This window comes from Erinaceus europaeus, chromosome 13 (assembly GCF_950295315.1).
Source record: "Erinaceus europaeus chromosome 13, mEriEur2.1, whole genome shotgun sequence".
Classification (NCBI taxonomy): Eukaryota; Metazoa; Chordata; class Mammalia; order Eulipotyphla; family Erinaceidae; genus Erinaceus; species Erinaceus europaeus.
Genome location: NC_080174.1, coordinates 96,546,228 through 96,573,721, shown reverse-complemented (window position 1 = coordinate 96,573,721; position 27,494 = coordinate 96,546,228). Strand labels below are relative to the sequence as shown.

General features: G+C 41.7%; 1 protein-coding gene and 1 long non-coding RNA gene across 7 annotated transcripts in view; both read left to right on the top strand.

Moving 5' to 3' along the window:
- The window catches only part of LOC132542412 (zinc finger protein 14-like), a 123,046-nt gene extending 114,382 nt beyond the window's left edge, over positions 1–8,664 (top strand). For 2 of the 6 annotated variants that reach the window (XM_060204989.1, XM_060204990.1), the window contains 3 exons: positions 5,701–5,827; positions 5,995–6,052; positions 7,006–8,664. In XM_060204989.1, the coding sequence (XP_060060972.1) occupies positions 5,701–5,827; positions 5,995–6,052; positions 7,006–8,503 (1,683 nt within the window). In that variant the 3' untranslated portion in view covers positions 8,504–8,664. Of the gene's footprint in view, positions 1–5,700; positions 5,828–5,994; positions 6,053–6,622; positions 6,720–7,005 lie in introns of those variants that run through there. The other 4 variants (XM_060204987.1, XM_060204992.1, XM_060204991.1 and 1 more) reach the window with 3 other exon arrangements.
- The window catches only part of LOC132542441 (uncharacterized), a 242,382-nt gene that overhangs the window by 206,641 nt on the left and 8,247 nt on the right, over positions 1–27,494 (top strand). The gene's annotated exons all lie outside the window — the stretch shown is intronic.

Here is a 27,494-nt window from a genome sequence, read left to right as displayed (position 1 = left end):
AGTCTGTGAATCAGGTTCTTCAGATCTTGTCAGCTCACATCATGGGTTTCAGGGGGTGTGCTGCTGTAGTTGTGCCATCTAGTGGGCTATTTCAGAGTGTTCAGGGGTCCAGATGGTTTTCCAGGGATATGAGCAGATGCTTCTTCATGTGAGGGCTTTGACATAAATGTAGACAGTTACTTGCAAAGGAAAAAAAATTTTTTTTAACAAGTTAGAAGTTTACTATAATTGATAACTCGATGAATATAAGTGGTTTAAGTATCTTTATAATTTTATTTAAAGGTCATCTTATGTGACCTCATCTAGCAGTCTGTACAGCAGGGTCTTCATACCAAATTTAGTTAAAATATATTGATTTTTTTTCATTTATTTATTTTCCTTTTTGTTGCCCTTGTTGTTTAACATTGTTGTGGTTATTAATGTCGTTGTTGTTGGATAGGACAGAGAGAAATGGAGAGAGGAGGGGAAGACAGAGGAGGAGAGAAAGACAGACACCTGCAGACCTGCTTCACCGCTTGTGAAGCGACTCCCCTGCAGGTGGGGAGCCGGGGGCTCGAACTGGGATCCTTACACAGGTCCTGGCGATTTGCGCCACGTGCGCTTAACCCGCTGCGCCACCGCCCGACCCCCAAAATATATTGATTTTTTAAACTGTTTTTTACTTTGGACTTTAAACAAACTCAGGTTAACTAGAGAGTTAACACATGTTAGTGACAATGTTTTTTTTCTTTTAGAACATTTACAATGTCAGATTGATGCCAGTTTTGTTGTGGATTAATTTCCACAAGATTAGTTTACAAGGCACTTTTGGGGGCCCTCCAAAAATGTCCCATATAGAGAATTTGTATTTTAATTTTGGAGATGTTGAATTGTCACATTGAACATTTAGACTTTTACCTTAAATACCCAGTTACTTTAGTGAATTAATTTTACCTTGCCTGGTAAGAATGTAGCTTCAAAGTTACAACCGTTAAGTTAATGTTTACCAAACTTGAAACACACACATAAAGATGTAGTTAATAACACACAGCAGGAGAAAAACTTTTGTTAGGAAGACATATCATTTCAAACACGAATTTAGACCTCTACTGTCTTAGTTGAACCCTCTTTATTCACACAGTTTAAGACTACACATTTAACATTTATACTAAGACTTAAAAAAAAATCAAAAGAGAAAAAAACAATTTTTTTGTACTATTTCTGGAGCCAGTCCTCTTGCAGTGTTTCTTGTTCCTCAGGGATAGCAGTGCCATCATGCGTGTATTGCTGGACAAGCCAGACAGGTTTTGCTCAATTCTGCAGAAACACATGGGAAACCCCTCCCCATGGTCAATAGGGGGTCAGGCCCTTTCCAGATTTTATCGAGTGGGTCTTTTGACCTTACTAGCTGGGAGGGTGGATGGTGTTTGCCAATGAAGAATAATAGGAGGTTGTTCCGAGTTCTTGTAAATATTAAAGAGATTTAATGTAGTTAAGGCTTTTACCAGCTGGATATTGGGGGTTTTATTCCCCCTTTTCTTTATTTAATTGTGCCTTAAGGGTTTGATGGGCCCTCTCAACAATGCCTTGTCCATGTGAATTATACGGATTGCCTGTAGTATGAGTAATGTTCCACAGGGCACAAAAATCTTTAAATTGTTTGCTGGTAAAAGCAGCCCCATTGTCCATTTCAATTTGAAGAGGAACACCCATTACAGCAAAACATATGGCTTACAAGCTTTTTTGAGCTTTCTCCCATCTGAGCTGTCACCCACATAAACTTAGAGAAGGTATCAATTGAGACAAACACATATTTTTGTTTGCCAAGTTGGGTAAGTGGGTGACATCAATTTGCCAAAGAGTGTTGGCTTTTAAGCCTTGGGGGTTAACCCCAAGAGTTTTAACAGTAGGTGTCTTGATTAGACCTGCACAGGAGGAGCATGTAGCAAGAATACGTTTGAACTGTGCCAGAGGAATATCAGGAAATAGAGCTTGAAGGCCTTTAAGATTAACATGGGTTAGGGAATGAAAGTTAACAGGATTAGAGACAGGCTAAGAGAATTCCTGTGGAGGCAAGGTAGTCAGCTGCAGCATTCCCTTCGGAAAGGGGACCAGGCAGAGGGATGTGGGAATGAAGGTGTTGAACATACAGTGGTTGGGTTCTAGAACAGAGCATAGAGGCAGTTTGACTTGAGAGGAGAAAGTGGGTTGTCATCAATTCTCACATAAGAATGAGCAAGCCATGGAAATAAGTTAACAGTATACCCACTGTCAGAAAAAAGATTGAAGGATTCTGGTACAGCTTTTAATGCAAGGAAAACAGCATAAAGTTCTTTGTACTGAGGGGAATTATCAGGAAGCTCAGTAAAGAGATTTGGGGTATTGTTTGTCTGGATAATATATAAGGGCAGCAGGTCCCTTTTTTCTATCATCAGTGAAAATTGTAGGAGCAGAGGAGATGGGATCTCGAGAAAAGTTTAGGTATTAGTAGGGGCAAAAGAGGAAAAGAAGCTGTCAATTTATTAGAAGAAAATGATTATCTAATTGTCCCAGAAAACCCATTAAACTTATGGCAAAATGAGAATGGTGATGTATGAGCCACTCTGAGAGAAAAAGGAAGAATAATTGAATCTGGTTCCCTTCCTAAAACCAAAATTGATCTGTTTCTTCCTTGGCAAATCACAGATGCTAAGGCATCAATCTCAGTAAGAAGGCTTGGAGCTCCCCCTACTGGCGTATGAAACCATTCACTAATGCCATGCTTCTGCCACAGTGCCCCCACTACCATGGGGGTGGAGTTAAAGATTAGAAGATTTACCGGAGAGGAGGGAGAGAACTAAACAAGGTGCATGTCCTGGAGAGCCTGGTTAACCCTTTCCAGTGCCAAGGAGGCTTTGGGGGTTAACATATGCCTTGAGGAAGTCTGTTTCCTTTTAACAGATCAAACAGTGGTTGCAGGCAGCTAGTAGGGAGATAAAGATACTGCCTAAGCCAATTTAAATTTCCAAGAAAACTTTGTAAAGAAGCAAGAGTGACTTTGGAAGGAAAAGTAACACAAGGTTTTAAAGGACAAATCTGCGTTAGGGAAATCTCTGAGCCTAAGAAAGATATTGGAGGAATTAGCTGTACCTTCTCAGGAGCTACATTAAGTCCACTTTTCTTTAAGGCATGGATAAGAAAATCACAGAGGGCAAAGAGATCTGTATCTAATTTCCCCATATTAAAATGTCATCCATATAATGAAAAACCTTAAGGCCCTTATGGGCAGATTTAACATCCTCTTGACAAATAGTAGGACTATTGGCCATACGCTGGGGCAGTACCACCCATTCAGATCTGTCAGCAGGGCTGGCGTTATTAATAGAAGGAACAGAGAATGCAAAACGTTTTTAATTTTGTGGGTGCAAGGGAATAGAGGGGAAAAAATCATATATATCAGTAGCTATGATTGAAATTCCCATGGGAATCACAGAAGCAAGAGGCAAACCCCTTTGGGGGAACCCCAATTCTGCATAGTTTTATTAACTGCATGGAGATCTTGGAGGAGGTGCCATTTTCCCAAACACTTTTTTAATTACAAAGACAGAGTATTCCATGGACTCCGGGAATGACGAATGTGTCCCAAGAACTACTGCTCTCGGACGAGCTCTTTTAAAATTTCTAGCTTATCCCTAGGCAAAGGCCACTGCTCCACCCAGACAGGCTCATTAGAAAGCCAATCTAGGCGGGGAGTTCTGTTACTAACATTGGCAGTTAGTATTGGGGGTGCTGGTCGGTCAGATATAGAAGTCTTGAAGGAGTGAGTGTGGTGCCCTGAAGAGGCGTCTGAGGATATTACCACATCAAGAGATTCCACCAAGTCTATGCCCAATAAATTGGTGCTAATATCAGCTATCAAAGGATAAAAGCAATCTGGTAGTCCCTTCCGGGTCTTCCCACACAAGTGAATCTCATGTAAGGAAAATCTTGTGTCAAGCCTCCAATACCATGTAAACGTGGTCCTGGAAGGAGTTCCCAACTCTGGGGAACCTCTGCTTGCCTTGAAATTGTCTTGTCTGCTCCGGTATCAATCAAACACTTAAAAGGAATATTACCAATCCTTACTGTCCTAGTAGGGTGACCCCTTTCTAAAACAGGAGTGGTCCACAAAATCTCAGGCTCTGAATCCATGCTGTTCACTTGCTCCAGCTGGCTATTTTTACGCTGGGAGATCCCACACACCGCACACTCTTACCACTCACCCTCCCCTATTGTTACATGGCGTGGTGGGTGGAGCAAAGGGTTGGGTCCCGGGCTGGGCTGTTGTTTATGGAAGAAAGGCGGCGTCAAGCGGGCAACCTGCTGGACTCCCTCTTGAAGGCAGGGCTGAGGGATGCCCTGCACCTAGTTTCAATCCTTATTTAAACCTACATTCGGCGGGGGCGTGCCATTTCTATGAAACTTGAACCAACAATCTCTTCTCCAATGAGAACATTTCTGTCATGTAGGACAAGGCATTCGGGGCATCTGGCTGCCTGGCTGGAAGCGGTGTAGCAGTTTATTTTCTGAACATTGGTTAACGCTGTGTGTCTATGAGCACCTGACTGTGAGGGAACTGTGTGTTTGTCTGAGCACCTGACTGTGGAAGGAACTGTGTGTCTGTGAGCGTCAGACTGTGAGGGAACTCTCTGGGATGGCATGATTCCAGACTTCCATCAGGCATTCCTCAGTCTTAAAAACTAACACCCATACACCTGGCTTTTAGTGACACAGGAACTTAGATCAAGCTCTTATGAGGCACCCATTATGACACAGGCCTTTGCAGCTACCCCTCATAAGTGAAAGGGGGCTTGCTTTTAGTGTAGTGCCCAAGGGCATTGTTTTATGTAGGTGACGAGAATTGAATAAGGAAAGTGAGGTAGCACGTGAAGTATGGATATCTCTATCTGTCTGTGTGTCATATGAAGTTGTTTTTCATATTAAATGATATTAATGCTTATTTTCTTTTAATGAAAATAACTGGATAATAAGAAGACACACCAGACGTTGAGTTCTAAGTCCCCAGGGACTATATGTTAACTTCTACTTCACTCTACCTATGTTTTTACCTTTTTATCTTTAAATTCTTTGTACCTATAGAAACTCTACTTTTAAATATGGAAGAAAATGTCAAAAACTGTTCCACCACTTGTGAAGAGTCGCCACCACACCCCCCTGTGCTTGTGAGAACAAGAATATTGAATCTAGGTCCTTTTTTCCCCAATATTTTATTTATGAGAAAGGAGGAGAGAGAAAGAACCAGACATCACTCTGACACATGTGCTGCTGGGGATCATACTCAGGACCTCATGCTTAGAGTCCAAAGCTTTATCAGTGCACCACCTCCCAAACCATGAATCTAAGTCCTTTTATATAGCAATCTGAGCACCATATCAGTTGTACTCACACTGTTCTAAGGTTTTATCATTTACTAATTACAAAACTATAGAGGTGGGATAGTGAGAAAAGGTATAGCTCTCTGTCATATGAGATGCCAGGGATAGTACTCACGGTCTCATGAAAGAATGTCCTTATTCTAATCAATGTACCCACTTCTAGACAATGATTAAGAGGTATTTGATGCACAAGTGACTAAAGACATGTTTGCAGATGAGACGATCATTCACAGACTTCATAAAATACTGAATAGATAATTTGCTGTTGCTTGCATTCTCTCACAAGAAAACATTGCACATATTTTAGGGCTCAGTGACCTATGAAGATGTAACTGTGATGTTCACTCAAGAGGAGTGGGCACTATTGAATTCTTCAGAGAAGAAACTCTACAGAGATGTGATGTGTGAAAACATCAGAAACTTTCTTTCAATAGGTAACTATAATTGCCTTAATTTTTCAACCAAAAGACAAATCACCTTTTGTTCACCATTGTAGAAATGGAGACACTGTTAAGTGAGCAAGGTTTGATGATGACTCATGAAGGTTCAAAAGTCTATCTATTTGTATAATTTCTAATACTTTTATATTTTGTAATTTTAGAAAAAATACAAGAACATTCCACCAAAGAGCAGCATAATTTGCATGGAAGTAAACAAAGGTGAGCGATACATTTATGATGAAGCGTGATGTACCACCTAACAAGCTAGTGTTTTCAAAAATTTTGTATGTGTAATTTGCTGATATCTGGTGCCTGCATGGTTTCCCTGTATAAGTAGACTCATGGGTTCTTAATTGTGTGCTCTGACTGAATAATTGCATAGCACACCTTTTAGTACAGTTTATTAAGGAAATGAAATTTATAATAATCACTATAACAAATAGATTAATTTTTTAAATAAGCTCATCAAAAAGACTTCATGAATGGGTTATAGAGTAGTTGGACAAGTTTGAATAGTAGGACAAATAAGATGTATGTGATATGTGTAAAGTTTTCATTTGAGTCACTGGCAACAAAAGTACCATAATGATGTACATTATCTGTCTTTTATCCACTTCATAGGAAAATCTCACATGTAACAAGTAAACTGAAATTTTAAAAAAGGGGCAACGATGCTTAGTATTTATAAAATAGTACACTTGGAAACAATAAGATTATCTTCAATGTATGAATATATTTTTATTGAAAAATCTCACCAATTTTTATCTTGTTTATTTATTTATTGGATAGAGTCATCCAGAAATCAAGAGGAAGGGGGAGATAGAGTGGAGAAAGGCAGAGACTCCAGCATTCCTACCTTACCACTTGCAAAACTTTCTTCCTGCAGGTGGGTACCAGGGTCTCGAACCTGGGTCCTTATGCATTGTAGCATGTCTTCAGCCAGTTGCGCCCCTGCCCATCCCTTTTTACCAATTTTTTTACTTTACTTTTATCTTGAGATCTTTTTACAATTTTGAATATTTGTGACATTTTTCAGTATATTTTCTTAGTCTAATCTATTGTTAATGTCCTATTTTGTGGTTTACTAAGTAAAATAATGTCCTGCATTTTGATAATAAAATCAATTTCAGTTTTGTTCATTAAAATGTCATTAATTATTCATTATTTTACAGTAATACAGCAGTGAAAATATCTGGCAAAGGAAGTCACAATGGTAGAAAATCTCAAGAATGTGAAGTATACAACAAATTATTCACTTATTCTAATCATCTTCAAGAAGAAAGATGTCACAGTGGAGAGAAACCGTATTCATGTAAAGTATGTAGTAAAATATTCAGGCAATCCGTTAATCTTCGGCAACATGAAAGAACTCACAGTGGAGAGAAACCCTATGAATGTAAACTATGTAGTAAAAAATTCAGTTATTCCAGTAGTCTTCGGTCACATGAACGAATTCACAGAGGAGAGAAACCCTATGTATGTAAACAGTGTACTAAAACATTCAGTTGTTCTAGTCATCTTCGAACTCATGAAAGAATTCACAGTGGAGAGAAACCCTATGAATGTAAACAATGTAGTCAAACATTTGGGCGACCCAGTCATCTTCGGAGACATGAAAGAATTCACAGTGGAGAGAAACCCTATGAATGTAAACAATGTAGTAAAACATTCAGTTGTTCCAGTACTCTTCGGTCACATGAAAGAATTCACAGTGGAGAGAAACCCTATGAATGTAAACTATGTGGTAAAACATTTAGACATTCCAGTGCTCTTTGGAACCATGCAAGAACTCACAGTGGAGATAAACCTTATGAATGTAAACTATGTATTAAGACATTCAGTTGTTTCAGTAGTCTTCGCACACATGAAAGAACTCACAGTGGAGAGAATCCCTATGTATGTAAACTATGTACTAAAAAATTCAGTTGTTCCAGTAGTCTTCGGACACATAAACGAACTCACAGTGGAGAGAAACCCTATGTATGTAAACTATGTAGTAAAACATTCAGTTGTTCTAGTAGTCTTCGGACACATGAAAGAACTCACAGTGGAGAGAAACCCTATGTTTGTAAACTATGTAGTAAAGCATTCAGTCATTCCTGTAGTCTTCAGAGACATGAAAGAATTCACAGTGGAGAGAAACCCTATGAATGTAAACTATGTAGTAAAACATTCAGTTGTTCCAGTCATCTTCGGGCACATGAAAGAACTCATAGTGGAGTAAAACCCTATGTATGTAAACTATGTAGTAAAACATTCAGTTGTTTCAGTCGTCTTCGAACACATGGAAGAACTCACAGTGGAGAGAATCCCTATGAATGTAAACAATGTAGTAAAACATTCAGTGATTCCAGTACTCTTCGGTCACATGAAAGAATTCACAGTGGAGAAAAACCCTATGAGTGTAAACTATGTAGTAAAACATTTAGGCAGTCCGGTAATCTTCGGCAACATGAACGAACTCACAGTAGAGAGAAACCCTATCAGTGTAAACTATGTAGTAAAACATTCAGTTATTCCAGTAGTCTTCGAACACATGAAAGAATTCACAGTGGAGAGAATCCCTATGTATGTAAACTATGTTGTCGAACATTTGGGCGGCCCAGTCATCTTCAGAGACATGAAAGAACTCATCGTGGAGAGAAATTAGATGAATGTAAGCAATGTTGAAAACATTGTTATTCTGGTCCTCTTTGTAGACATGAAAGAATTCACAGTGAAGCAAAACCCTGTGAAAATAATAAAGCTTCAGAGTACCTAGTGGGGGTTGTATTGTTATATGGGATACTGGGGAATGTTATGCATGTACAAACTTGTACTTACTGTTGAATGTAAAACATTAATTCCCCAATAAAAAAAAGAAAAGAATAAAGCTTTCAAATGTTCCACTAACTTTCAGACACATGAAAATATTTGCAGTGGAAATGAACATTTTGAGCATAAACTGTACTAAGCACTAGAGAGAGAGATGCAACTTGAGACATGGTGCAGAGGCTAGTTGTTCAATATAATAGTTCTTAGCTGTGAGCTTTTGCACTACATGAGCTAGAGATGTTCTGGATTACTTTCTATCTTGTGTTTATATATAAGTAAATATATCTAAATAATTGTAAAGATCACAGTTCCATGGTAAACCAGTGAACCCATACCTCTGAGTATTCCATAAATGTAAAGAGTATGAGTACATACTTTGATTCTTTGTCTTGAATTCTAATATTTGAAAAAAATATTCACTTGGTACTGAGAACTTATTAATGTCAACAATGAATAGATATATTCAAATCAATAGTGGTTTTGCACATATAAAATCACTGGCATTAGAAAAACAATTCCTGGGAATTTGGCAGTAGCACAGTGGGTTAAGCTCAAGTGGTGTCAAGCCCAAGGACTGATGTTGAAGCATAAGGACTGGCATAAGGATCCTGGTTCAAGCCCCGGCTTCCCACCTGCAGGGGAGTCACTGCCTAAGAGTCTGAAGGTGTCTATTTTTCTGTCCCCCTCTGTCTTCCCCTACTGTCTCCATTTCTTTCTGTCCTAATAATGGCAACATCAATAAGAACAGTAATAATAACTACAACAACAATAAAAAACCCTTTATAAAAAAATTCTTATCAGTGTAGATATTTTAGAATGACTTTCCAGACCTAGTATGGAACTTGAATGAATGTAAAATAGTGAAATAACAATGGATGCTACAATAAGTGAAATTTTTTTTTTTTGCGTAAATTGTATCTGTTGACTTGGGAAGTACATATTCTCTCTAAATTTCTCTTTTTATACTTTGTATCTAAAATATTTTTATTTTGTAAGACAAATTTACTGGGAGGTTGTAATAAGGGAGTCACCTTCAGTACTGTTTAAATTTAATTTAGTCCCATTGGCTTATTTTTTATTTAATCTTTGTATTTGGATTAGTATCATTGGAGATGCATTTAAATTTAGATGAAAGAATCAAAAAGAAAACTTATTTTTGACTAATCAGAAGCCTCCTAAATGATGAAATAGTGCAAATTAAGATTTGGGGGGGTCTCCATTTTGTAGATAGTTAATAGGCCTATTTTAGTAATATCCAATCCAATGTGTGTTTAATCAGAAGAAAATCTGTATTTATACTTGCCAAGAAGGAAATAGTAGGGTGGAAAACAGGATGTGATGTAGAGAAGGTGGAGCGAAAAGACAGTGCAAACTAGTGGTGGAAAATGGTGTGACTAGGAGAGGGAGCAGAGCAAAAAGAGAGTTCGAACCAGTGGGATTAAACCAGTGCCCTGCCGGCAGGGTGGTTCTCAGGTAAAACAGTGATTATGTAAATAGACCACATCGTTAAGCGGGGGTGGGGGGATCTAGCGTACTGCCCAACAATCATTAAAGTATGCCAGTCTCTTACCCTTATCCAGCTTTTGTAGTCTTTACTTTGATAAGGTTAGCTTTGAGGTGACTGAGGGAAGTGTAATAGGAAGTAGGTTAGGAGGGTATCTTAAGTCTAAGTAGACACTGTTGCAATAGGAACTTTTATATATTTTTTTTTCCCTTTGGTTGCCCTTGTTTAACATTGTTGTGGTTATTCGTGTCGTTGGTGGATAGAACAGACGGAAAATGGAGAGAAGAGGCTAAGACTGGGGGAGAGAATGATAGGCACCTGCAGACCTGCTTCACCTGTGAAGTGACTCCCCTGCAGGTGGGGAGCTGGGGGCTCGAATGGGGATCCTTACACTTTGTGCCATGTGCACTTAACCCACAGTGCCACTGCCCAACTCCCTGCACTAGGAACTTTATGCTGTCTTTTTAGGTCTTTGTACTTGCTTGCTGTAGCATATACTGACTCACTGCAGACTATTGTGCATGTTTGCTTTCAGATAACATTTTACCCTATTTTATGGATACACATGAACATATGCCCTGTCTCATGGGACCTGGTCTTTCTCTGTGTTTTGGGACTTTGTTAAGAAATGAACCACGCAAAATGAATTAGAGAATCCTATGAAAGGAAAGGTCTCACCTGAGTAAAGATGCTGAAGGGTTGACATTCCATGCCTGACGTCTCTGGACACAGTCTGAAGTGAAGCATGCTGAGGTGGTAGTTGTTGCTTTGTTCAGTTACGATCAGCACATGCTGTATCAGTTGGTAAGAACTGAGAGAAGCATGCAGGAAAGTGTGCCCCACCCTAGAGGTTCCAGGACTGGGGGAACTAGAGGCTCTTTAGAGGAAGTGGGAGGTTCCTGCTGTTGTAGGGTTTAAGGAGATAGTTATTGCTATAGTCAAATTATTTGTCAGTTGAGTTAACTTTGAAAATCCCTTTGTTAGGATTTGCTGTATCCTACACAACATCACCATAATTTATGTCATTTGACATTTATATATAGCTGTGTCTTATAGAGTGCCACCAGTTGCTTCTGTTCGTCCTGGACTGAGCTTTTAGAGAGTCAACATTTCAAAGACTCATCCTATGGTCTGATGGCTTGGGAAGTTCAATCTATTTTTTCTCCTCATTAATTAAATGGTGATTTATATGACTACAAGTTAATAGGAGTGCACATAAACATTCCCGCCACCCAAAGGCTGTGTCGAGCCACAGCCCATCCACACCAAGCTGAAAGACTGAGACTATATATTCTACCTGAGTGCTTACCAGAAACAGTAGAAGAGAGGAGGAAGGTGAAGAAGTGGAGGAGGGGCACAGTGGGCTCACCCAGAGGACTGGCAGGGAGAGGCAGAAGTGAGGTTGTCACAGCTTCCAAGTGAAGAGTCCCACATGGAGCATCTTAAGCTATGGCACCAGTGCTCTTCAGAGAGTCTTAAAGTCTAAGCAGAGAGCAAGGTCTCCACTGTGATTTAGAAACAATTCCAGTGTTTCCTGTACACTTGCACCTTGCTGGGTTATTTTCGGTGGTTTCTAACCATCTGGTGGCCTGTCCCCAGTTCCTCTGCATCTTGATTTGAAGCATAACATGGAGTGGGTAGTGGCACACCTGGTTGAGAGCACAGGTTACAGTGCACAAGGACCCAGGTTCAAGCCCTCAGCCCCTGCCTACAGGGGGGAAGTTTCACAAAGGTTGCAGCAATGTTGCAGGTATCTTCCCACTCAATTTCTCTCTGAAATCAATAAATTGTAAAAAAACAAAAACACACAAAAAATGCTCACCCTGGCCTGGTCCTCAGCATGTGGAATATGCCAGGCCTGATCACCAGTCTGGACTCCAGGGTTGTATGTCTGCCTTGGTGCACCTGCTTCACAGCTTGGCCCTGCCTGTGCTTTTCAGTTTTTTCACTTTTGAAATATACAAAATAGGGTCATGGTGCCCTCCCCAGCCCCTGTGTGGTAAAGGCCTCACGTAAATGAACCAGCTTGAAACTGAGTGTCTTCATTTGTGTCAGGCAAAAATTGAGCCACTTGGATGTTGGCAGACATGTGCTGTGGTCTTCATGTCATCTGAGGAAATGGACAAGGAAAAGAGAGCAAGATAGAGTTGGCAGCTTTGCTTTAAGCATCAGGACTTTGATGGTATCTCCTAAGAACCAGAAAAAGCTGTTTTTTGGAAACATTTATTTATCTATTTGAGACAAAGAAAAACCAAGAAATAAGGGAACCAGAGGGAGAGAGACCTGCAACACTGCTTGATGATTTGCAAAACTTTCTCCCTGCAGGTGGAAACTGGGGAATCGATACGAGCTCCTTCTGCTTTGTAATATGTGCTTTGGACCAGGTGTGCCACCACCAGCCCCTGAAAAGGCTGCTTTTATGGAGAATGTGATCATGTAAAAACTCTGATCATATATAGCTTGTGGTCACTATGAACTCTGATTCCACCTGACCTTTTTTGGGAAGCAGGTGTGTGTACAGGAGATTCTAAGAGAAAATCCTGATGGGGCAAAGCATTCAGGCTGCTGTGGTGAGGGGTCATATAGGGATATTATTGTGTTCTCTCACCTAGAAGACATTGCATTAAAACAGGTGTAGTTGAAGTCATGTTAGAAAGATGGCAGTCGGGTTTAGGAAGATATCCTAATGGTTTGTGATATCCTAATGGAAGATATCCTAGTGGAAGATATCCCATAGATATCCTAATGGAAGGTATCCTAGTGGTTTGTGAACTAGATCTTCATTCTTGAGACTTTGAAGTTCCAGGTTAAATTCCCAGCACCACCATATGCTAGAGCTGAGCAGATCACCAATGACTAAAATAAAATAAAATAAAATAAGAACATAGAAAGAAAGAAAACAAAAGACAGTAAAAGGTAGTAGCACCAAGGAGCTCCAGTTCCTCATTTTTTCCATAGGAATTTAAGAAAACAATCATAGTTGAGGCAAAACAGCTTTACAACCACACCAATGAGACCCACGTGGGAGTGCTGGGATCCACCTAGGGGAGCATGGGAGGCCGCAGGGACCCCGCCGGGTGTCTGTGTGCTCAGCCTGGGTCCTACATGCTTAGACCTGCCGCTCCTCGGGCTGTGCAGGCCTCCTGTCATTGGGATGCCAGGTAGCACCTGTGGACAATTCTATCACACTCTGTTAATGTGTAAATACCATTAAGTTAGATCTTCTCATTAATTCTTGGTCACAGTGACAGACCAGGAATTAACACAATTGATTTTCCAGTCCCTACTCATTATCCATCACCTACCAGAACTTGGTCACATTTCATCTGTTCTACCTGGGCCCCGGCATCATTTGTTGACTTCAACATATATTCAAGTAATAAAGAGCAGTGGGCATGGCTGTGTCAGTCCTGGAAATAGGCTGGGAGGAAAGAAGAAACAAATACTAAGCAACGAGTCATCCCAGTGGCTTCTGGATGGGAGGGATCAAAGGATGGGCCACCTGCAGGTCCAACCCTGCCCCAGGGGGCTGGGCAGTACATCAGTCATGGATCACGGTGTGACAAACACTCCGGAACCCAGTGGCTTGGGGTTCTTTTTCTGTGGTTCTGCAGGTAGATAGGGTGGGATATCTCGGGCCTCAGCTGGGGCAGCTTGTGTCTGCTTTGTGTGATTTTTTTCCTTCGGGAGAGTGGAAGGAAGGGTTGGGATGGGGAAATGCGTAATGGTTGTGTAAAAAGACTTTCATGCTCGAGGCACCAAAGGTCCAGGGTCAATAGCCAGCACCACCATAAACCAGAGCTGAGCAGTGCTCTGGTTTTTGTGTCTCTCTCTGTCTCTCTCCGTGTATATTTCTCTCTGTATCTAATTCATTAAAAAACGAATAGGGGGAATCAGATAGTGCAGCAGGTTAAGCACACATGGCACAAAGTGCAAAAGGACCAGCAGAAGGATTCCAGTTCGAGCCCCCGACTCCCCACCTTCAGGGGAGTTGCTTCACAGGCAGTGAAGCAGGTCTGCAGGTGTCTGTCTTTCTCTCTCCCTCTCTGTCTTCCCCCCTCTCCATTTCTCTCTGTCCTAACAACGACGACATCAATAACTACAACAATAATAACTACAAAAATAAAACAACAAGGGCAACAAAAGAGAAAATAAATATTTTAAATTAAATAAATAGGGTAGTCCAGTAGGTGGCGTAGTAGATACAGCATTGGACTCTCAAGCATGAGTTCAATCCCTAGCAGCACATGTACCAGAGTGATTGATGTCTGGTTCTTTCTCTCTCCCTCCTCCTATATTTCTAATTAATAAATAGAATCTTTAAAAATAAAAATAAATAAATAAGGGCCAGGCAGAGGTACACTTGGTTAAGCACACACACTACAATGTGCAAGAGCCCAGGTTCAAGCCCCTAGTGTCCACCTGCAGGGTGGAAGCTTCACGAATGGTAAAGCAGAACTGCAGCTGTCTGTCTGTCTATCACCTTTCTCAATTTCTCTCTATCTCTATCAATAATAATTAAAATTTTAATTAATCAAAATATGGAAAGAGGAAGAAGGGAAGGGACTTCTCTGGCAGTCAGACATGGTTCCAAGTGGGGCGAACAAGGCCCTTTGGGGTTTGGCTAGGAAGTCAGACAGCATCACTCCTCCCACGTCCTCTTGGTGAGAGCTAAGTCAGACATCAACCCACGTTCAAGGCACTGGGAAAGAGCTCCACGTCTGGTGAGGAGACTGGGATGAGAGGCACAGCTGCCCCCACCGAAGCCCCCAGCCCTCCAGCCAACACCGACCACCACAAGTGTGTGAGCCCAGTTTTTGAACTTCCAGACCTGCCACTCACTGACTGCAGCCAGTCACGTGGGCCCAAGAGATATTGCAAAGCAGAGTGTGGGGTGGGGGATCTCAACACAGGTGCCTCAGCTGCCCATCTGGAGCCAGGCTCCCTGGTCCTCCGACAGTGGGGAGGAGTTTTTCTCTCTTGTAGGGAAGTGGCTCTGTGGCCTGGGAGACTCTGCAGGGGATGATGTACCAGACTTCCTTTCATAAGGTCCCAGTTCAATTCCCATCACCCAATGTACTTTAGTGATGCCTTGGTGTGCTCTTTGGCTGTTCTCTTCATAAATAAATATGAAGAAGAGAAGGAAATGGATCCTGAGAGATGGCTCACATGGAGCTTGACTCAGTACCCCACACGAGAGAGCCATAGCTCCAGAGCTAGGAACCCATCCATTCTTCTGTCTCTTTGTCTCTGTCTGTCTCTGTATTTAAAAATCAGCCTAAAGCAGTGAGACACTTACAACAATACAGAGAAAAGTGGCTTTCACGGAAGACCTGGTTGTGGAGGGAACTGTGTGTCTGTATGAGCACCTCACTCTGAGGGAATTTTGTGTCAACTGAGCACCTCTCTGAAATGGATACTGTGTGCTTGTCTGAGCACCTGACTGTGGAGGGAACTGTGTGTCTGTTTGAGCACCTGACTGTGGAGGGAACTGTGTGTCTATCCAACCACCAGACTGTGGAGGGAACTGTGTGTTTCTCTGAGCACCTGACTGTGGAGGGAACTGTGCATTTCTCTGAGCACCTGACTGTGGAGGGAACTGTGCATTTCTCTGAGCACCTGACTGTGGAGGGAACTGTGTCTCTGTCTGAGCACCTGACTGTGGAGAGAACTGTGTGTCTGTCTGAGCACCTGACTGTGGAGGGAACTGTGTGTCTGTCTGAGCACCTGACTGTGGAGGGAACTGTGTGTCTGCCTGCGCACCAGACGGCAGAAGGAACTTTGTATCTGTCCAACCACCTGAATGTGGAGGGAACAGGGTGTCTGTCTGAGTACCTCACTGTGAGGGAACTGTGTGTCTGTCTGAGCACCTGACTGTGGAGGGAACAGTGTGTCTATCTGAGCACCTAAATGTGGAGGGAACTGTGTGTCTGATTGAGCACCTGACTGTGGAGGGAATTGTGTGTCTGATTGAGCACCTGACTGTGAGGGAACAGTGTGTCTGTCTGAGCACCTGAATGTGTAGGAAACTGTGTGTCTGTCTGAGCACCTGAATGTGGAGGGTACTGTGTGTCTGTGATTCTGACTGTGGAGGGAACTCTGTGTCTGTCTGAACACCTGACTATGAAGGAACTGTGTGTCTATCTGAGCACCTGACTGTGGAGGGGACTGTGTGTCTATCTGAGCACCCGACTGTGGAGGGAACTGTGTGTCTGCCTGCACACCAGACTGCAGAAGGAACTTTGTGTCTGTCCGACCACCTAATGTGGAGGAACTGAATGTCTGTCTGAGCACCTCACTGTGGGGGAAACTGTGTGTCTGAGTGTTGGTATCTTCTAATTCTGCTTTTAAAAACCCCTTCTGTTTCATTTGGTTAAAATCCCCCCTGCTTAACACTATTCTATTTATATAACCACTTCATTCTATTTACATAACCGCTGTTAACAAGCACCACCCTCCCTCCAGGGCATTAGTGGTTCAGTGATAGAATTCTCACCTGCTCTACCCCCTCTCCTTGTCACACCCTGATCCTCTCCTTGTCAAACTCTGATTTTCACCAGTCACTTTTCTCTCTACCCTCTCTATGTCACATCCTGTTTCCACCCTACTTGGCAAGTATATATAAAGACAGCATTGTGAGTTTTAGGGTACCTTTAGTTTAGCTTAGCTCAGCTTAGATTGTGCTGCGTCCTGCATGAATAAAGAGATACTGCCTACAACCCAGCCATGAGTCCCGGGTCATCTGTCTCCCGTCAGTAAAGCTCAGCCCGACATCTGAGCAACTGACTGTGAGGGAACAGTGTGTCTATCTGAGCACTTGAATGTGTAGGAAACTGTGTGTCTGTCTGAGCTCCTGACTGTGGAGGGAACTGTCTCTCTGTCTGAGCACCTAACTGTGAGGGAACTATGTGCCTGTCTGAGCACTTGACTGTGGAGGGAACTGTGTGTCTGTCTGAGCATCTGTTGTGGGGGGAACTGTGTGTCTCTCTGAGCACCTGACATGGAGGAAACTGTCTCTCTGAGAACCTGACTGTGGAGGGGACAGTGTGTCTGTCTGAACAACTGAATGTAGGGAACTGTTTGTGTCTGAGCATCTGACTGTGGAGGGAACTGTGTGTCTGTCTGAGCATCTGTTGTGGGGGGAACTGTGTGTCTCTCTGAGCACCTGACATGGAGGAAACTGTCTCTCTATCTGAGCACCTGACTGTGGAGGGGACAGTGTGTCTGTCTGAACAACTGAATGTAGGGAACTGTTTGTGTCTGAGCATCTGACTGTGGAGGGAACTGTGTGTCTGTCTGAGCATCTGACTGTGGAGGGAACTCTGTGTTTGTCTGAGCACCTGACATGGAGGAAACGGTGTGTCTGAGCACCTGACTGTGGAGAGAACTTGGTGTATATCTGTGCATAGGACTGTCTAGGGTACTGTGTGTCTGTCTCAGTGGCTGCCTGCAGAGGGAACTATGTGCCTGTCTGACCACCTATCTGAGGGAACTGTGCGTCTGTCTGAGCAACTGACTGTAAGGAGACTGTGTGTCTCAGCACCTGAATATAAAGGGAACTGGAGTCTGTCTGAGCACCTGACTGTGAGGGAACTGTGTGTCTGACTGAGCATGAGACTGTGTGTCTGAGCACCTGATTGTGAGGGAAATGTGTCTTTGTCTCAGCACCTGACTGTGTGTCTGTCTGAGCTTCTGATTGTGAGGGAAGTGTGTGTCTCTCTGAGAATTTTTGTAGTGTTTTGAGCATGAATGGGTGTTGGATTTTGTCAAAGGCTTTCTCTGCGTCTATTAAGATAATCATCTGGTTTTGGTTTTATTGATGTGATGAATGACATTGATTGACTTACGTATTTTGAACCAGACTTGCATTCCTGGGGTAAATCCCACTTGGTTGTGATGAACAATCTTTTTAATATCATGCTGTATCTGGTTAGCCAGGATCTTGTTTAATATTTTGGCATCTGTGTTCATCAGAGATATTGGTCTGTAATTTTCCTTTTTTTGTTGTGTCCCTATCTGCTTTTGGTTTCAGGGTGATGTTGGCTTCATAGAAGGTGGAAGGGAATGTTCTTGTTTCTTTGATCTTATGAAAAAACTTTAGAAGTATGGGTATTAACTGTTACCTGAAGGTTATGTAGAATTCATTTGTGGGAGAGTCAGATGGTAGCGCAGTGGGTTAAGCGCACAGGGTGCAAAGTACAAGGACTGGTCTAAAGATCCAGGATCGAGCCCCTGGCTCCCCACCTGCAGGGGAGTTGCTTCACAGATGGTGAAGCAGGTCTGCAGGTGTCTTTCTCTCCCCCCCGTCTTCCCCTCCTCCATTTCTCTCTGTCCTGTCCAACAACGATGACATGAGTAACAACCAAAATAATAACTACAACAATACAACAACAAGGGCAACAAAAGGGAATAAATAAATATTAATAAAAAAAGAATTCCTTTGTGAAGCCATCTGGTCCAGGACTTTTGTTGTTGGGGAGATTCTTAATAACTGTTTCAATTTCTTTGTCTGTGATTGATACATTTAGGTTTTGTAGTTCTTCTTGGTTCAGTTTTGGAAGGCCATATTTTTCTAGGAATTCTTATATTTCTTCCAGATTCTCTAGCTTGGTGGCGTATAGTTCTTCATAGAAGTTTCACATGATTTTCTGGATTTCTGTGGTGACAGTTGTGATATCTCCTCTATCGTTTACAATTCTATTAATTTGAGTCTTCTGCCTTTTTTTTTTTTTTTAGTGAGTCTGACTACAGGTTTGTCAATCTTGTTTAATTTTTCAAAGAACCAACATTTGGCTTTATTGATCTTTTGTACGGTTCTCTTATTTTCGATGTTGTTTATTTCTGCTCTAATTTTAGTGATTTCTGTCCTTCTAGTTGCTTTAGGGTTCCTTTGTTCCTCTTCCTCTAAGTCCTTAAGGTGTGCAGTAAGGTCGTTTATTTTAGCTTTTTGTTTAATATGTGAGTCAGGTGGTCAGATGGACATAGTTTCCTCCATAGTCAGGTGCTCTGACAGACACACAGTTCCCTCCACAGTCAGGATCTCTGACACATACACAGTTCCCTCCAGTCAGGTGCTCAGAAGGACACACAGTTCCCTCACAGTCAAGTGCTCAGACAGACACACAGTTCCCTCCACAGTCAGGTGCTCAGACCAACACACAGTTCCCTCAACAGTCAGATGCTCAGACTGACACAAAATTTTAAAAATTAATTAATTAAAGAAAAAAGACAATAGATAGTTATTGTGGTCCAAGAGTTGGTGCAGTGATAAAGCCTTGGACTCTCAAGCATGATGTCCTGAGTTTGATCCCCAGTAGCACATGTGCCAGAGTGATGCCTGGTTCTTTCTCTCTCCTCCTATCTTTCTCATAAATAAATAAAATATATTTTTAAAAAGATGATAGTTATTGCTATAATCACATTATTTGGCAATTGGGTTAACTTTGAGAAATCTCTTTGTTAGGATTTGCTGTATCATACACATCACCATAATTCATGTCCTTTGACATTATTTGTATATAGCTGTGCCACCAGTTGCTTCTGTTCTCCCTGGTCTAAGCTTTTTTTTTTTTTTAATATTTATTGTTCCATTTTTGTTGCCCTCAAAACAAAAAAAATGAGACTGGAGCTATTTTCTGAGGGGGAAGTCTTTGATAGCATATAGGGGAGCAACAATCATGGTTGTAGACAGTGAGCCTTTGTTTTCATAATTAGGCCCCTATTGCCTGAACTTGCTTGGTCAACAACTGAACTCATCTTGACTGAGAGATTTTAGGGGGTGAGGAGTGGGGACCATGAAGCCAAAGGAATTAGAGAGAAAAAAGTTCATTCAGGGAAGTAATATGAGTGCTTCACTCAACTCAGGGCTATGATATGAAAGGAAAATGAAAGATAAGAGTAGGCTTACGTCATCAAGTCAGTGACAATAAGAGCGGCCTTCTAATTATTTAAGATTAGAAAAAATTATGGTGTGGGAGGTATTGCAGTGGATAAAAATTGGTTTCCTAAATACATGAGGTTCTGAATTCAAGCCATGGTACAGAGAATTTATTTTGGTGCAATACAGCCAGACTGTAAATAATTAATCATCCCAATCAATTAAGGGGAAAAAAATAGTAGCTGTCAACTGCCAAAAGAGAGATGGAAGAGAGGAACGTCCGTGTTGACCAGAGGTGGGATCCTCACCCGATAGTCAAGGTCCTTTTGGGAAAGAGGGGCTTCAGTCCTGTGCAAGGACAGAGCCAAGTTCCTGCCCGAGATTGTGTCCTGGTCGTCTGCCTGGGATCTCCTCTCATTCCACAGCCACTCACCAGAAGAGCTCCCATCTTCAAGTTCCTCCAGAGTCATTAGTCAGAGGTGGAGAGGTCTGTGTGTCCTTCCTCCTTGAGCTCAGGAGACTCCTCTTTAGGTAATAGGGACACTGACCCCCCCCCCCACAGCTCCTGCAGTGCTGCCCACCCCCCCTACACACACACTCTGACTGTATCCTAGAGCTTCAAGATGGGTCTTATGGAGGGACCCATCCACCTCATTGGACAAGATAATCCTGAAGCATGTGGGGGGCTGCTGGGTGGTTGCGCACCTGGTAGAATGCAAACATTGTAGTGCACAAGGACCAGGGTTGGAGCCCCAGTTCCCCGCATGCAGGAGGAAAGCTTCATGAGTGATTAAGCAGTGCTGCAGCTGTCTCTCTTTTTCTCACCCTCTCGATTTCTGGCTGCCTCTATCCAATACATAAATAAAGACAATTATATATATGAACAAATAATCCTGTGGCAGTCAGGTGGAAGTGCATCAGGTTAAGCACACGTGGCACAAAGTGCAAGGACCAGAGTAAAAATCCTGGTTCATGCACCTGGATCCCCACCTGCAGGGAAGTCGCTTCACAGGTAGTGAAGCAGGTCTGCAGGTGTCTATCTTTCTCTCCTTCTGTCTTCCCCACCTCTCTTCAGTTCTTTCTGTCCCATCTAGCAACAATGATATCAATAATAACAATAACTACAACAACAATAAAAAACTACAAGGGCAACAAAAGGAAAAATAAATATTAAATATTTAAAAAATTAAAATAAACAAATAAAAAATAATCCTGGCATATGTGGACTGATTTAGGAGAATTTGAAGAAGTCACTTAGCCTTTCTGGGCTTCAACTATCCTGTGTTGAAGGAAGTAGGTATTGGACCTGAATTTCTCCCAGATTCTGATGGGATATTCCTGGGCTGTCTACTGCACACACAACGCTCCAAGTGTCAAAGAGGTGGGAACAGCTCAATGTGTGGATACTGGACTTTGGGTCATAATCCCCATATGGCTGGCGTCAGACTGGGAGTATAGTAAGACTCATGCAGGCACTGAGCCCCAGTGATAACCCTGGAGGCAAAAAAAAAAAAAAAAAAAAAAAACCTCACGCAAACCACAAGGGTGTGGTGTGTCAGAAGTGACTTAGTACGTGTCTGCTGGAAACATACTCCCCATTCCTGCAAACTCAGATGCACTAGCTGCTCCTGCGAGCTCTCCTCATCCCTAACCACCATGCTGCTTCTCCCAGGACCTGAACAGGTGTAGCCGAAGGCTGGGAACTCATCCTATGGACTTATGGCCCCTGCCATCATGACTAACTGTCCTTTGGAAGGTGACAAGAGTCCCCCAAGGTTCCCCAGCCTCCCAGGTCAGGGGCCTAGGCTAACAGAGCTGCATGGAAGAGACTGAGAGAGGGTCTTGGCTAAGCCAGCCTGGACAGCTTCTGGGTGCTGCTGCTCCTGCAGAATTGCCAGGAACTGCTAGATGGAGCTCAGCCCTGGGGCCTGGATGAGAATATGCTGCTTATCCTTGGGTAGCTGCCTATCCTGCAATGCAGCAGAGAAGGGCAGTCTTTGAAATGCACCCACAGAAGAGAGCTTTGTCCAGTTACTATAGAGTGAGAGGAACGCCAATCCCACCAGCTGTGACTTTTTTTCACACAGGGGAGGACACCCAGAAAGGGTTCAGGGAAGGGGGCGGCAGAATAAACAAGATCACTGAGTTCAGGAGCAGACTGAAAACAGAACCACAGGAAAGTATGTGTAGACTTATGGACCCCTTATACAGACAGAACTTTCTCTGCCTAAGAATTAATGCAAAAGATTTAAAGCAAAGAGCACTGCTCCTGTGTCAGATGGCACCAATCCAGAAATAGAAAAGTTACTTCCCATTAATCCTCTAGATTTTGAGAGCTTTTCACCTGCTTGAAGAAGATCAGATTGCATACCTGCCCTTGAGTGGTGTGCCCGATTCTTGAGGGGGACAAGGAACTTGACAAGCTGCTGAAGCTGTGTCCCCCTTTGCGGGGCTACGTGTAAGCTTGACAGAGCTTAGGGAGAACTACCCCCATCCTTGGATGGAGGTCTGAGAAGATACCTTCTTGTTAGTCTCTCTCAACTGAGGTGAGCAAAGGGGAGAAACCATCTCTCAGACTAAGTTCTTCCCTTCTTGACTCTCAAGTACACAGAAACCTCAATACCCCTTTCCATTAACTGGAGGCCAAATGGCTGCCTACTTTAAGATTCATTTACTCAAAGTACACCTCAGCTTCTGATCACAGAGGAGAGCACACCTTATCACACGCGCCATCATACACCTAAGACCCCAGACAAGAGAAATTCCAAACTCTATGGCCTTTTGATATCCATCTTCTCTCTGTCTCACCCTACTGGTTTAACCCCTATGCTTCTCTCAAATACCTTTGGATAATTAAGTTGCTTGCGTCATGGAGAATAACTGTCTTGTATCTCATCAATTCCTGTCATACCAGCCCCCTACCATAGGGGCAAGCTGACCTTTAAGAAACCTGTAATTTCTGACATGTTTGTAATATGATCTTTGTTTGGTTTTCCATTTAAACTCATGTCCACCTGCCAATAAAGGAGATTTGAAATTTGAGCACACTTCAGTCTCCCCGGTATCTTTGCTTCGTTTCGTCGAGAGAGAGAGAGAGAGAGAGAGAGAGAGAGAGAGGGAACCGGTCGGATGCCTTCCTGCTGGAGATCATCCAGACAGAAAGCCGACATCCCTTCCCTTGTGAAGATGCCCACCCCACTGTGGAAATCTAATATGTTCCAATCTCTCTCAAGCAATCTATCACCCCTGGATATTGAACTGCCACCTATTTCCTATGACTTACCTATTTAAACACTTTGGGTTGTGTATGTCTAACTTTGTATTAATACAGCAGTTATTTACAGAAAGAAAAAATAAGAGAGAGAGAGAGAGAGACAGCCTGGGAGTATGGCTCGACCTGTCAGTGCTCACGTTCTGCAGGGAAGTAATTCCAGAAGCTAGACCTTCCACCTTCTGCACCCCATAATGGCCATGGGTCCATACTCGCAGAGGGATAAAGAATAGGAAAACTATAAGAGGAGAGGATGAGACACAAAGTTCTGGTGGTGGGAATTGTGTGGAGTTATCTTATATTATGGTTTTTGTCAGTGTTTTCTTTTTTAAAAAATTTAAATTTCAGGGCACAGGAGGTGGGATAGTGGGTGGGTTTTGGATAAAACCACTTCCTGGACCACTCAGTAGCTTTTTCAGCACTTGGTGTTTCAGTCTCTTCTAAAGCACGACAATATCACATTGTTGGTTTTATTTGCCTTCCCTGATAAACAGTGAATATTTTCAGATGTCTATTGTCCCTGTGAATCGCTTGAGAATATTCTGGCCAAATATTCTTCCTATTTTTGAAGGGATTGTTTATATTTTTAAAATATATATTTTGTTTACTTTGAGAGATGCAGAGAGAGAGAAACACCATAGCAACGCCCAGCTCTGACTTAAGGTGAACCTGGGACTTTAGAGCCTCAGGCATGAGAAGAGTTTCTTTGCATAACCATTATGCTATCTACCCCTGCACAATGGATTTTTTAATTAATGAATTATTTATGTATTTTGCTTATCAATACTCTCTGATGTAGGACAAAACTTGTTGACATCAGGAAGTTCTCAGTACCAAGTGGATTTTTTCATATATTAGAATTTAAGACAAAGAATCGAAGTACTTACCTATTTCCCTTATACATATAGAATATTCAGTTATGGGCTCACATGGCCCTGTGATCCATACAATTATTTAGATATATTTACTTATATATTAACACAAGATGAAGAGATAGAGAGACAATAAAACAGAATATATCTCTAGCCCTTGTAGGGTAGAGGCTCACACCTGAGAGCTATTATATTGAACCACTAACCTCTGCATCATGTCTAAGGTTGAATCTCTCTCTAATATTTAGTACAGTTAACGCTCAAAAGATTGATTTCCATTGAGAATATTTTCATGTGCTTGAAAATTAGTGGAATATCTGAAAGCTTGATGACTTTCTTGGGATTTTGTTTCACTGTGAATTCCTTCATGTCTACAGAAAGGACCAGAATAACAGAATGTTTTCAACACTGCTTGCATTTATCAAATTTCTCTCCATTCTGAGATATTTCATGTTGACAAAGATGACTGACTCGAATCACTGTTTTGGTAATTACTTTCACTGGGTTTCTCTCTACTGTGAGATCTTTCATGTCTCCAAAGAACATTGACTTAAATGAATGGTTGACTACATTGTTTACATTCATGAGGATTGTTTCTCTGAATTGTGAGTTTTTTAAAAAAATTTATTTCTTTATTGGGGAATTAATGCTTTACATTCAACAGTAAATACAATAGTTTGTACATGCATAACATTCCCCAGATTCCCATTTAACAATATAACCCTCACTATGTCATTTATCATCCTTCATGGACCTGTATTCTCCCCACCCACCCACCTGAGTCTTTTACTTAGGTGCAATACGCCAATTCCATTTCAGGTTCTACTTGTGTTTTCTTTTCTGATCTTGTCTTTCAATTTTGGCCTGAGAGTGAGATCATCCCATATTCATCCTTCTGTTTCTGACTTATTTCACTCAACATGATTTTTTAAAGGTCCATCCAAGATGGGCTGAAAATGGTGAAGTCACCATTTTTTACAGCTGAGTAGTATTCCATTGTGTATATATACCACAACTTGCTCAGCCAGTCATCTGTTGTTGGACACCTGGGTTGCTTCCAGGTTTTGGCTATTACAAATTGTGCTGCCAAGAACATATGTGTACACAGATCTTTTTGGATGGATATGTTGTGCTCCTTAGGATATATCCCCAGGAGAGGAATTGCAGGGTCAAACGGTAGGTCCATTTCTAGCCTTCTGAGAGTTCTCCAGACTGTTCTCCACAGAGGTTGGACCAATTAACATTACCACCAGCAGTGCAGGAGGGTTCCTTTGACCCCAAACCCTCTCCAGCATTTGCTGCTGTTACCTTTTCTGATGTATAACATTCTCACAGGAGTGAAGTGGTATCGCGTTGTTGTCTTTATTTGCATTTCTCTGACAATCAGAGACTTGGAGCATTTTTTCATGTGTTTATCAGCCTTTTGGATCTCTTCTGTGGTGAATATTCTGTCCAAGTCCTCCCCCCATTTTTGGGTGGGGTTATTTGTTGTCTTGTTGTTGAGTTTGGCAAGCTCTTTATATATGTTGGTTATTAAACTCTTATCTGATGTATGGCATGTAAAGACCTTCTCCCATTCTGTGAGGGGTTTCTTGGTTTGGGTAGTGGTTTCTTTTGCTGTACAGAAGCTTTTTAATTTGATGTAGTCCCATAGGTTTATACTTGCCTTAGTCTTCTTTGTAATTGGATTCGTTTCATTGAAGATGTCTTTGAAATTTATGCGGAAAAGAGTTCTGCCAATATTTTCCTCTAAGTATCTGATAGTTTGTGGTCTAACATCCAAGTCCTTGATCCACTTGGAATTTACTTTTGTATTTGGTGAAATACAGTGATTCAGTTTCATTCTTCTGCATGTTTCAACCCATTGTTTCCAAAACCATTTGTTGAAGAGACTCTGCTTTCCCCATTTAATAGTCTGGGCCCCTTTGTCAAAGTTTAGATGTCCATAGGTATGGGGCCTCATTTCTGGGCTCTCAATTCTATTCCACTGGTCAGTGTGTCTATTCACGTTGCAGTACCAAGCAGTTTTGATGACAATGGCCCTATCATACAGTTTGAGATCTGGGAGTGTGATGCCTCCGGTTCTGTTCTTTTTTCGCAAGATTGTTTTGGCAATTCTAGGTCTTTTCTGGTTCCAGACAAACATTTGTAGCATTTTTTCTATTCTCCTAAAAAAATGTGCTTGGGATCTTGATGGGGATAGCATTAAATTTGTAGATGGCTCTGGGTAATATATTCATTTTGATGATGTTAATTCTTCAAACCCATGAACATGGAATATCTTCCCACTTCTTTGTGTCTTTTTCAACTTCCTTGAGTAGTAACTCATAATTTTCAGTATACAAATCTTTTACTTCCTTGGTTAGATTTACTCCTAGATATTTTATTGTTTTTGTTGCTATAGTAAAAGGAATTGATTTCTGGATTTCAATTTCTTCTAACTTAGTGTTTGCATAGAGGAATGCCACTGACTTTTTAATGTTAATTTTGTAGCCTGACACCTTACTGTATTGCCTGATGATTTCCAAAAGCTCCTTGCTGGATTCCTTAGGTTTTTCCATGTATACTATCATGTCATCTGCAAATAAGGAGAGTTTGACTTCTTCTCCTCCAATCTGTACCCATTGAATTCCTTGCTCCTGCCTGATTGCTATGGCAAAGGCTTCCAACACTATGTTGAGGAGTAATGGTGATAGTGGGCAGCCCTGTCTAGTACCTGATCTGAGTGGAAATGTTTCCAGTTTTTCACCACTGAGTATGATGTTGGCTGTAGGTTTGCTATATATAGATTCCATTATCTTGAGGAATTTTCCATCTATTCCCATTTTTTGTAGTGTTTTGATCATAAAGGGATGTTGTATTTTGTCAAAGGCTTTCTCTGCATCTATTGATATGACCATGTGGTTTTTGGTCTTGCTTTTGTTGATGTGGTGGATCACATTGATTGATTTACGTATATTAAACCAACCTTGCATGCCTGGGATAAACCCCACTTGGTCATGATGAACAATCTTTTTGATATACTGCTGTATCTGGTTGGCTAGAATTTTGTTCAATATTTTCGCATCTATGTTCATCAGAGATATTGGTCTGTAGTTTTCTTTTTTGTTGTGTCCCTGTCTGCTTTTGGTATCAGGGTGATGTTGGCTTCATAGAAGCAGGCAGGGAGTATTCCAGTGTCTTCAATCTTCTGGAAGACTTTTAAAAGTAGAGGAATTAGTTCTTCTTTGAAGGTTTTGTAGAATTCATTAGTAAAACCATCTGGTCCAGGACTTTCATTTTTGGGGAGATTTTTGATAACTGTTTCCATTTCATTAGCTGTG